Source organism: Sceloporus undulatus, chromosome 4 (genome assembly GCF_019175285.1).
Source record: "Sceloporus undulatus isolate JIND9_A2432 ecotype Alabama chromosome 4, SceUnd_v1.1, whole genome shotgun sequence".
Classification (NCBI taxonomy): Eukaryota; Metazoa; Chordata; class Lepidosauria; order Squamata; family Phrynosomatidae; genus Sceloporus; species Sceloporus undulatus.
Window position 1 is genome coordinate 59,211,065 of NC_056525.1, and position 11,537 is coordinate 59,222,601.

General features: G+C 40.0%; 1 protein-coding gene across 4 annotated transcripts in view; it reads right to left on the minus strand.

Moving 5' to 3' along the window:
• The window catches only part of CNTN2 (contactin 2), a 91,836-nt gene that overhangs the window by 18,280 nt on the left and 62,019 nt on the right, over nucleotides 1–11,537 (minus strand). For all 4 annotated transcript variants that reach the window (XM_042465223.1, XM_042465222.1, XM_042465224.1 and 1 more), the window contains exons 9-14: nucleotides 11,020–11,156; nucleotides 8,835–8,964; nucleotides 7,529–7,679; nucleotides 2,852–2,979; nucleotides 2,357–2,532; nucleotides 2,024–2,144 (exon numbers count right to left, since the gene is read on the minus strand). In XM_042465223.1, coding sequence (XP_042321157.1) covers nucleotides 2,024–2,144; nucleotides 2,357–2,532; nucleotides 2,852–2,979; nucleotides 7,529–7,679; nucleotides 8,835–8,964; nucleotides 11,020–11,156 — 843 coding nt within the window. The remainder of the gene's footprint in view (nucleotides 1–2,023; nucleotides 2,145–2,356; nucleotides 2,533–2,851; nucleotides 2,980–7,528; nucleotides 7,680–8,834; nucleotides 8,965–11,019; nucleotides 11,157–11,537) is intronic.

The window sequence follows — 11,537 nt, forward strand, 5'->3', positions numbered from 1 at the left end:
CATAAATTCAGCCCAAATGGCTTTTAAAAAGCTTTGTTTTTACTTTGTTTCAGAATGAGTGTCAACTGAGGCTCTACAGTTGAGAAGGCTCTCTCCCATGTCCCCATGCAGTGCATTGCTCTTTATCTGCTCATTTGTCCTTTCTGGAACAATTGTTAATCCAGTCTATGATTTGACCAAAAATTCCAAAGTACTTAGGATAATTGAAGCCAAGTCGGGTTGTATCAGAATGCTCACTATCATGTAAGTGTTCACAGTTGGCCCTCCACATTTGCGGAGGTTACGGCAACAAGACTCCTGTAAATGTGGAAAAAACGTGAATTACCCCCTTCCTGCAGCAGCCATTTCTGGAGTGGGAGGGATTTGGGGAATGGAGGGTTCCCTTCCTCTGGCCCTTCCTGCCCAGGAAAGGCTTGGGAGACACTTTTTCCAAGCCTTTTCGGGGTGGAAGGGGTTCGGGGAAAAGGAGCACTCCCTTCCTCTGGCCTCTTCCACCCTGGAAACGCTTTGGAGATGCTTTCCCAAGCCGTTCCAGGGTGGGAGGGGTTCAGGAGAAAGAATTACTCCATCCCTCTGGCTCCTCCTGCCCTGGAAAGGTTTCAGATACACTTCTCCCAAGCCTTTCCGAGTGGGAAGGACTTGGTGTTTGACATTTGTGAATAATCAAAACTGCAAATGTCAAACCCACAAATGTGTAGGGCCAACTGTAATGTTCTTTATTTCTGATAATGGTATTTAAATATTGGTATTTAAGTATGCAAAATTTGCCAGCCTATTACATTCAATGATGCATCATGAATTGTTTCTCCTCCTTATTTATTTTATGACTTACACCAAGGTGGAAATCCTACAGGCTATTTGCATATCCAACATTATTTGTGTTTCAGCAGGGAGAAAAGTGGAGAATCACCTTTAGGTGTAGCAAATTTCCTTCTAATCAAGCTACAACCTTCATCTTTGTAAAATTAATTTTTTTAAATAATAAAGATGGAAGAGGACTTCTGGACCCTTCTGGTTTCAGTTTGTTTCCTTGTTTTAAAAACCCTGGGATGTTGATTTGGTCTCTAGTGGATCCTTGGTTTGGAAAATTGGGCTGTGGAGCAGAGGAGCCTGCCCATCCCTATTCTGAGGGGCTGGGTTTGAACTGGCCAATGTGGAAGGCACCAACAATCAGTGAAAGCTCCAATGGAATGAAGAGGTCAGGGACTTGATCTTTTTCACTCCCCTTTTCCCTTGTGTCAGCTCTCATGCTGCTCTGACAGCTTTTCATGAAGCTGCAAAAGGGTGGAGGAATCATGAAGATACTTTCATCATGAGTGGAACTCTGCTAAGCACTATTCTGAACCCAACTCATGACACTTATACTCTCTTTTAAGATAATTTTTCACAGTAGATAACAACAACCAGAACAACAATATTTATTTATAATAGCAATAGTAATAGCAAGTACATTTCTATACCACTTATCAGTGCACTTAAGCACTCCCTAAGCGGTTTACAGAGTGTAAGCTAACTTCTCCCAACAATCTGGATACAGTACTCATTTTAGCAGCCTTGGAAGGATGCAAGCCTGAGTCGAGCTTGAGCCCTTTTGTTGGTACTGAACTTACAACCTTATGGTTTGTGAGTGAGTGGCTGCAGTACAGGCATTTAATCACTGCGCCACCAGGGCTATAACAATTAAACTGTTTAAACAATTAAATAGGCTGGCCCAGCTCCATCAGGGCTAGCCTGAAGAAGAAGAGCCCTCCCTCCGGTCCATCTGCCTTGGTCCAGGCCTCAGAGGGAGAGAAGAATGCTGGACCTGATCCCCTCCCCCCCTCACCATTCCCTTCTCCTTTTGTGTAGTGTCTTTTTAGATTGTAAGCCTGAGGGCAGGGAACCGTCTATTATCCCCTCTGCTGTAAGCAGCCTGGATTCCCAGTGATTGGGCGGCATATAAATAAATCCTATTATTAAACTAAGCACCATAAAACATCACAGAATAATTAAAAGGAAAGAAGGGAGGGAGGGAAGAAGTTACCTCTTACAACTAGGACAGCTGATTCCGAAGCACTGTCCACCACTGTCTGGGCTGTGCAAGTATATCTCCCAGCATGTTTGAGTTGAGCATTCAAGACCATAAGGTCTCCAATATTCTCTTTCTAAAAAAGGGAATGAGGAACTACTGTCAAAACCAAACTGAGTCACAATCTACATGTTTAAAATGCAATGGATATCACAGATGTGTTGCATTATTTTGAAGAGATGGACATTATAGAACAAAAAAATTAGACATAGAAGAGTCCTGGGTTCTCCACACACTATGACCAACTTCCCAGAGATCATAGGGTATCATAGAATTTGAAATACTCACTGTACTAGCTCGCTTGTAGTGGCCTTCAGACTTGCTAAAATCAATGAGTGAGTCATCCAAGCACCAAGTAAAGGTGAGATCCATTGTTGGGTCATGAGATGCATGGCACTTCAGGGTAATGTTCTCACCCACGTTAATATCAGCACTGGATGGTGCAAGAGTGATTTTAGTGGCATCTGCAGAAAAGAAGGTGAGACAACTGCTAAATGGGTATGGCTGTTAATGGTCATCACATGACATTAACAAAACACCTTAAGGTATCTCTATCCTTCTCTGGATTTGATTGGAATATATTGTCTGCTCATCCCTATTTTACAATCATCTTAAAGTTTGGGCAGAGAAGACTTTTCCTCCCTTTTACTTATTTCAAGGTGACCAAAGGGCATGTTCTTTATTTGCTGTTGTACTTTCCAGGGGAAAATGTTAGCAAAAATTGTTGTTACTTGTTCTATTATGTTTGGTCCCAGAAAAAAAAAAGGGGGGGGGATTTCTTACCTCGAACTGACAAGGTTCCTGTGCTGTTTGCTTTGCCCATAAAATTCTCAGCAAAGCAGGTATATTTCCCCTCATCTGACTTGCTAATATTCCGAATGATCAAGGTACCACTTGGAGTAATAGTGACTCTGCAGTGGATAGAGAAACCACCAGAAAACAGTTACAAATATAATTGGCAAGCACAGGCCTATGGGTAAAACTTCCAGACATATAGCACCAGACCACTAACCAATTATGACTTAAACCCTTCATCCTAGCTATAGAAAACCCACAATCAATTGAATTTACCTACATTTTGACTCATCATTCAACAATTAATTCAATAGGTTTACTTTGGTTGGGACTAATGGAGCCGATTCATACCTACATTAAATGTGTTAGGCAAAATGTGTAAAAAACAATAAAACATTGGCCTTGACTCCAACAGCAGACTGCACTTCATTTCATGGTAGACTGCAGCAGTATATGGAGTTTTTCAGAGAAAGTAAGAATGGCAGAAATTGTGACTGAAAGGTGGCAACTAGGGGCCCATACAGACAGGCCAAAATAAAGCTGCTTTGGGTCACTTTGGAGATATCCTTTTTAAATGATGCATGTGTCCTAAGATTCCAGAAGTCCTTAGAACTGGAGCGTGGCTTTGGCGTGGCTTCTGGACTCTTAGGACGTATGCATCATTTAAACAGCATACTTCCAAAATGACCCAAAACAGCTTTATTTTGGCCTGACTGTATGGGGCCTAGATCACCTAGCTGTGAATCATGCAAGACATGACTCCTGCTATTCTTTCTTCCTCACTTGACTTGGAAGGGTGATAACCAGACTAACACTAGCCAAAGATGGGTCCTGCTTTTGAAGGTACCTAGAAAACATTGATGTGTTTTGGGCAGGGTGAAGAACCTGTGGCCCTTACAATGTTGCAGCATTAGATCTTCTATTACCCCTTCCCATTGGCCATAATGATTAGAGGTAATAGGAGTGGTTCTCCAAAACATCTGAAAAGCACAGGTTTCCTGTCCCTGGTTGAAACACAGGGATATGAATTGTTGCTACTGGGTGCAATATTTTGTTTTGGATCCGATGTATGTATGTGTGTGTATGTGTGTGTGTGTGTGTGTGTGTGTGTGTGTATATATATATATATATATATATATTGCTGTTTCGAATATTTTTTTTTATAATTTCGGTTGTTAGTATGAATTACTGTGAGTGTGCATGTGCCTTCAAGTTGTCTGCTCACTTATGGAGACCACATGAATTTTATAATATTTTCTTAGGCAAAGAATACTCAGAGGCGGTTTGCCAATGCTTTCCTCTGAAATATAGTTTAAAGGTAAATGCGACAGTAAGGAGCACCTGTTATCAGCTTCAGCTGATACGCCAGCTGCGCCCTTTTCTGGAAGTAAGGGATCTTGAGACTGTTGTCCACGTGCTGGTAACCTCACGTCTAGACTTCTGTAATGCGCTCTACATGGGGCTACCCTCGTACTTGGTCCGGAAACTGCAACTAGTACAGAATATGGCAGCCAGAGTAATTTCTGGAACATCCAGGAGGGACCATATTACCCCGGTTCTAAAGTTCCTCCACTGGCTGCCCATTAGCTTCCGGACCCAGTACAAGGTGTTGGTTATCGCCTTTAAAGCCCTAAATGGCTTGGGTCCAAGCTATCTCTGGGACCGCCTTCTCCCCTACAATTTTCCCCGCGCACTCCGCTCCTCTGGGAGAGGCCTACTTCAGCCACAAAAATCTGGGCTTTCGACTACCTCCCAGAGGGCATTTTCCATCGTCGCCCCCAGACTGTGGAACGGCCTGCCGAATGAGATCCGTCTACTTACATCCTTAGACAGCTTTAAAAAGGCTGTTAAGACTAATCTCTTCCGGCAAGCCTTCCCAGAATAGAGAACCTGGCCTTAGAAAAACATCTGGGAAAGATACTGCTGCTCCCACTGGTTGCTTGTTGGTATGATGATGTTGACCTTCTGGTCAATTTTTAACTTGTATGTTTGTTTGTTTGTTGTTGTTTTTTGTTCTGTTTTTAAATATTGTATTGAATTTAATACTTTTTTAAGGAGGGGAGGGTACCAGGGATTTTATATTGTACAATTTTTATTGTACACCACTATGATCATTGTGGAATAGCGGTCTATAAATAAAACATATTATTATTATTATTATTATTATTATTATTATTATTATTTGTTTTGTATTTTTAACTTTGTTAGCCGCCCCAATTGTTCTCAGAGGGGTGGGATACAAATAATAATAATAATAATAATAATAATAATAATAATAATAATTATTATTATTATTATTACAGCCCCTTGTATTCTTTGGAGGTCTCCCATCCAGGTACTAACCAGGACTCACACTGTTTTGCTCCCAAAATCAGATGAGATTTGGTACTTTCAAGGTATTCAGTATGAATTACTAGTGGATTGTTTTAATCTTAAGAGTTCACTTGTTATTAAAGGTAAAGGTATTCTCCCTTCACAAGGTTGTCAAGTTGTGTCTGACCATAGAGGGCGGTGCTCATCTCTGTTACTAAGTCAAAGAGCCAGCATTGTCAGAGACTACTCTGTGATCATGTGGCCAATATAACTGCACAGAATGCTGTTTACCTTCCCACAGAAGTGGTACCTATTTATCTACTTGCATTTGCATGTTTTCAAATTGCTAGGTTGGCAGAAGCTTGGACTCGTGTTGGGATCTCACCCCATTACGTGGCACCTGGGCCTTGAACCACCAACCTGCTGATCTTGCAATCAACAGAGTCAGCATCTTAACCACTTGACTACATAAATTCTATCATGCACTGCAATTTTTAATGAATCATGTTGAAATATTGATATATCACATAAACATTTTCCTGCAAGTCGGCCTAAGATTGCTTTATCATGCATACAAAGCATACAAAGAAACTGGTGCTTATGAGGCAAAGGAGAACACAAGTATCGTCCAGCAGAAGGCGGCAAAATAATGGTGAAAGCAAACTTGGTTCTCATGTGCAAGTAATAGTTAAAGTTGTAAAAGAGTAAAAGACTTAACAGATCAAATCCTATGATTGGTTTTTAACACTGTCCATAAAAGCCAAAATTAGCATTGGGCATGTGAACCAGCTTTCACAGCTTGCGAATGCTCCTTGCTCTGTTATCTTTTGATGCTTGTGTAGTTGTAGTGTCTTGGAGGTGCTAGGTTAGCTATACCGTTTCTTAGAGAACATTGATCATGGCAAAATTGTTAATAATGTAGCACTTTCCCTAAATATCCAGACACTTTAAGAAAGCTTCTCCCTGTATTACTTCCTGTAACTATGAACATCAGTCTCAATCCATGATTCCTTTACTACCAACTGAACTGGAAGGTAGATATAAGAGACAGGGTCTTTTCTTACATGGTACTAATGCTAATGAATACCCTTTTAGATACACTATCTTTTCAGTAGAATTCTTGGGGAGGTGGATAACGAACTGGAATTTTTCTAGTGCTGCTGTGATGGTGTGCCCCTGGCTGTTGCTTATGTTAAGCTGGGTTATCTTACTCCCTCTTAGTGCTTGTCGATGTTATAAAAAATCTTCCACTGAGGCAAGTTGATATAGCGATCAACAGATATAATTATATTTTACAAAAAAGAAAAAAATGACCCAGAATCCTCTTGGTGACACATATTTTGCCTATTCCCGTCATGGATCAGTTAGGTTGTGATCTCACTTCTGCTACCATTTAACCAGTCTGTTACGACTAAGAACTGAATACTAATCACCAGCTTTTTAGTATAATAATTAAGCATCAGGTTTCTTTGCCCTGTAACCATTTGGATGACATTGCTACGTCTTCTAAATCGGGGTAGGTCCCCCAAGCCTCTTTTCACAGCTCTCATCCCACCAGACTCACATCCCTAGAATAGCCTTTTTCTTCTGCCCACCCTTCCCCCCCAGTAAAATAAAGATCAATGACTTCTTCTGGAAGCCTCCAGTAGTAATCGCTCACTTCAAACAGGCTACATTCCTTTAACAGCCAACATGATGTAGCGATTTGAATGTTGGACTATGACTTTGGAAAGCAGAGCTCAAATCCATGCTCAAGCAGTGAAACCCACTATGTGACCTTGGACAAATTATACTCTTTCTGTCTCAAAGGAAGGCAAAGATAAACTTCTAAACAAATCTTGCCAGATTCACCTTAGGGTCAGCACAACGCGGAAATGGCTTGGCAGCACACAACAATGAAGTCCTACTTTAGGTTTTTAACATAAAAATATATGTTTTTGAAAAAACAATATTAGACTTCTATCTCCTTCCAGTTTCCCTTCCATTTTGGAGGTATTTTCAGTGGTCTGGGCAGTGCCTGGTGGACTGTAGGGATAGAAATTGGCCACTACAGCTATCATCTCTGTTGCCCATGTCTGTTCTAAATCCACTTATGGCCTACAGCAGAACCATACCAGAAGATATTTCTTCTGAAGGATCTGTCTTAAAGATCTTCACTTCAAAAGAGCCCTACAAAACACAGTGGCACATACTCCCAAGTCAACATGCATGGGATCAGGTTGAACATAAACTAAAGCATTCATGGCCTCACAATATTAAGACTAACAAGAAGCCAATATAGTATTCACAGAAAGAATGAACTCCTGCTCAAAACTGTCTACTCAGAGCAAGAAAAAACATGGGTTCTCATACCTGGAACTATTACTTAGAAGTTCAGTCCCTTTGGTCCAGATTATACTAGCCTTTGGGGCAGCTTTTGGTTGGCAATGGATGATGATTTCACCACCTCGAGCTGCTGGTATCAATGGCCTCACAGGGTTTAGCCGAAAATCAGGAGCAAAGGCTAAGGAGGGGAAAACACCTATCAGACAGCTTTTAGACATGATGAATAATGGAAAAGAGCAAAGTTGACTTTCAGGTTTCTAGAAGGGCACAAAAGTAATAATGTCATCACTTCAGCAAAATATAGACTTTTGTTCTTAAAATGATCGCATAACACCGTTTTGTAATTCTGACATAGCTCCCTGTGAAACAAATTTAGATTAACAAACCACCAATTTATTTAGCTCAGTGCAAACTCTATAATGTTTTGCACTAAAAAAACCCCAGCTTTTAAATAATCATATCTGATTATTTAAATAAAATGAAATCCAACACTTTGAAGAGTCAACAACCCAAAACTTTATGTTTATGTGTGCACCTGAATATTTTAATTTTGGAAAGAATATTTTCTGATTCTACAATTCAAAATAGAAATGTAAAGAATTGGATTTAAAATTTGACTTAGCTGTATGATTTATGTTAAAACAGTAGTTGTTTATAGACTTGCACTTTATGTTGCTGGTTTAACTGTGAAGCCCTTGATGTTCAAACTATTCTGTTATCTGCTCACCCCTATGTAGGGAGAACAGGACCTAATAAAATGAATTTTTAAACTTTTTTACTATGAAGTAATATGGCAAACGCCTCAGCTAACTCTATTATCTTTTTTTTAAAAAAAAACAGGCACCTAATTTTAAAGAATATTTTACTATTCACAGTTCCTAATAAGTACAGTCGCGCCTCGCCATATGCTGCCTTTTTATAGGTGGCTTTGAGCATAGGCGCTCAAAGCCGCCGGCGCGCGCGGGGTGGAGCGTCCCATTCAATTGAATGGGCGCGCGCGCCCGTTGCGCCCCCTGTGGGCCCGCACCGCCACGCCGCCACGCACGAGCCCCATTGTTTCCAATGGGGCTCGAGCATAGGTGAAATTCGCCTTACGCGGAGGGATCTGGAACGGATCCCCGCGTAAGGCGAGGACCCACTGTATGTCCCATTTTATTCAGCACAGCAGGACTTATACGTAAGTAATTATACTTGGGATTGTGTGGCATAAAAATCTTTAATTTTGCCTTGCCACAGTTGAAAGATTAAACTTCAGTTTCAGATTTGAAAAAATAATCCACTCTCTAAATTATATTGCTACTTCCCATATAATGTTTATATATTCAGAACTCACCTTGCACATACAATTCAGCACTTGCATAAATGTTGCCATGTTTGTTCTCTCCTACACACTGATACATCCCAGAGTCGTCCATTGTTAACTTGAAAATCTTCAAATCCCCACCATTCACTTCAATGCGATTCTGGGCAAACAAGTGGATCATGTAGTTAAATGAGAACACAGAGCATTGTTTTCAAGTCAGATACTCAGAATGGCATTTATCTTACTGGAGACACTAGTGTTGTTGTTTTTTAAACATACTGTGGGGGTGGCTGTCATGTTTTCTATCTACTGTAATGTGTTTGTGTGTGTATACACTGGCAACTTCTAAGGATAACTGCTCACTTAGAAAAGTAACTGTGATAGTCTGCTATCCCAAAGCAGACTACTTTGTACTAAGAAAACAGTTTGAAGAAAGTGAATATGCCAAGAGGAATGTGCTCCATGGGATGTATGAAGCCAATATTTTCATGTGGTCCATTCTACCACATCCATGTTTGCACACAAGTATCAAGCGGACAATCTCTCTATACATTCTTTCTCTCTCTAGGACACCCAGTCTCTCCTTTACATATGCTAATTCATGTAAATGTAAATTAATGCAAGAGGTAAACAGAATCACTGACGCTGTAATTGAGATAAAACATACTGCACATATCCCATGTTACTTTAGAAGTGATAAAAAGTGACCACGTTTACACGTGAATACATTTTTTAGGCAAACACAGGGCTCTAATTTGCAATTGTTTTGAGTCAGCTGTTCCTTTTCATGGGATCAGCTAATTCAGACTACAATCCTATACTCATGAAGAGTAATTTTGACTCAATTCAATAGGACTTACCTTTTGCTTTCAGTGTAAATATTTGTGCTGTGATAATAAGGCAGGGAGAAAAGCTCATGAACATGTATGCTTCTGCCTCACAAACCCTTTCCTTGGGGAAACACATTGTTCCTTATTTCATTAAGTTTTTGTTCTCTTATGGCAATTCTGTTTGCAATCCTGTTCTTAAGTGAGACATACTGGAGTGACCAAAAGTCAAGAAATGACACATAGGATGCACTTTACTTTGAAGTTGTATTGTCTATTGTCTGAAAGGCAACCATGATTGATGTACTCAAAAACCCTTTTCTTTACTCTTGGAAAAGTTATTCTATGGCTAGATTCAGACAATCCTATATTGATTTAAGAAATCCAGATAGAATAGGGAGGAGATTTGTGGATCCACGTGCAGCTCCTACTGTATGAGCCAGAAAACAAGCCAGGAAATCTTCAGTAAACTATAGTCTCCTGTTTAATCCACAGTGGAAAAAATATTTAACAGTTTCAGAACAAGCCAGAACATGAAGCAATTGTCTGAAGTGGCTTAATATCTGCTTTGTTTCAAATCATATTAATTTTGCAGATGAGATGAACCAGTTACAGTAAACTAAAGAGTTTGGTTCAAGCAAAGAGGAAGAAAAGGGACTTTGTGAGTAGCTTGCAGATTGTTCATATCTCAGATCACTACGGCAAGATTATACAAAACAGCCTATGTCTTATAACAGCAATACGTAGAATGGGGGTTGGGAACTTCCAAAGGTCAGGGTCCTCACCTGTCTCCCACAGGACCTAGGAAGCACCCAACTGTTTAATTCAAAATGCCATTTTGCATTCTAGAGGTGAAGGGATAAATTTTGTCATTTTTCACACACACCAACATTAATACTAATTTGTTGTTGTTGTGTGCCCTCATGTCATTTCCACTTTATGGTAATCCTAAAACAAACCTATCACAGAGCAAGATTTGTTCAGAGGAGGTTTGTCTTTGCCTTTCTTTGATGCTGAAAGAGTGTCATTTGAAGTCACTGAGTGGGTTTCCATGGCTGAAGGAGGGGTTGGAATCCTGCTCCAGAGTCATAGTCCAACTGTTAATGCTAATAATAGATAACTGCTCTATATAAAAGATACTTAATCTCCCATACATTTGTATGTATATAATAAAATCATGCTTCCTTATTGGAAGAAAAGTAATAACTATGTTAAGAGATACTCAGTTTAACTGACAAATCAAGAAAATGAATGAGGGACGGGAGAAACAACAGAATATGGAAAGCTACAGGAGTGGCTACATTGAATTACCCTTGTCTTTAGCAGTGAATAAAAAGGCAAAGTACTGCCAGAACCATCACTTGTCAAGTCAATAACAGATGAGATACCTGGGAAGTTAATGATCGTCCATTCCGTAGCCATCTTATGGTAGGTCTGGGTTTGCCAGCTGCAGCACAGTTCCAATGGAGGTCTGCTCCAATGTCAGCTTCCTTGTCTGAAATGACCTTCAGCCACTCTGGCTGAGCTGCAAAAGAAGAGAAAAAGAGTAACCCTTCATTCCACACAAAGAACAGCACAAAATTCACATTCTGTGAATCTCAAGCTCCACTCAACAGTTGTAATTTATTGTAATGTGTAACCTGCCACAATTAGGAAAAGGCAAGAATTTACCTTTTCTTTGTTTTTGATAAGAATTTACCTAAACTCACAGATTTTTTCAGATTCAGGATGGAAAGTGTCAGAATCCACCTTCAGTTAGGTGTTCAGGGTGTCTTCTGCCAGATAGATAGATGAGTAGATAGATGGTTAAATAGATGGATAGATGGTTAAAGGGATGGATAGATAAATGGATAGATAGATGGGTAAATAGGGTGTCTTCTGCTAGATAGATAGATAGATAGATAGA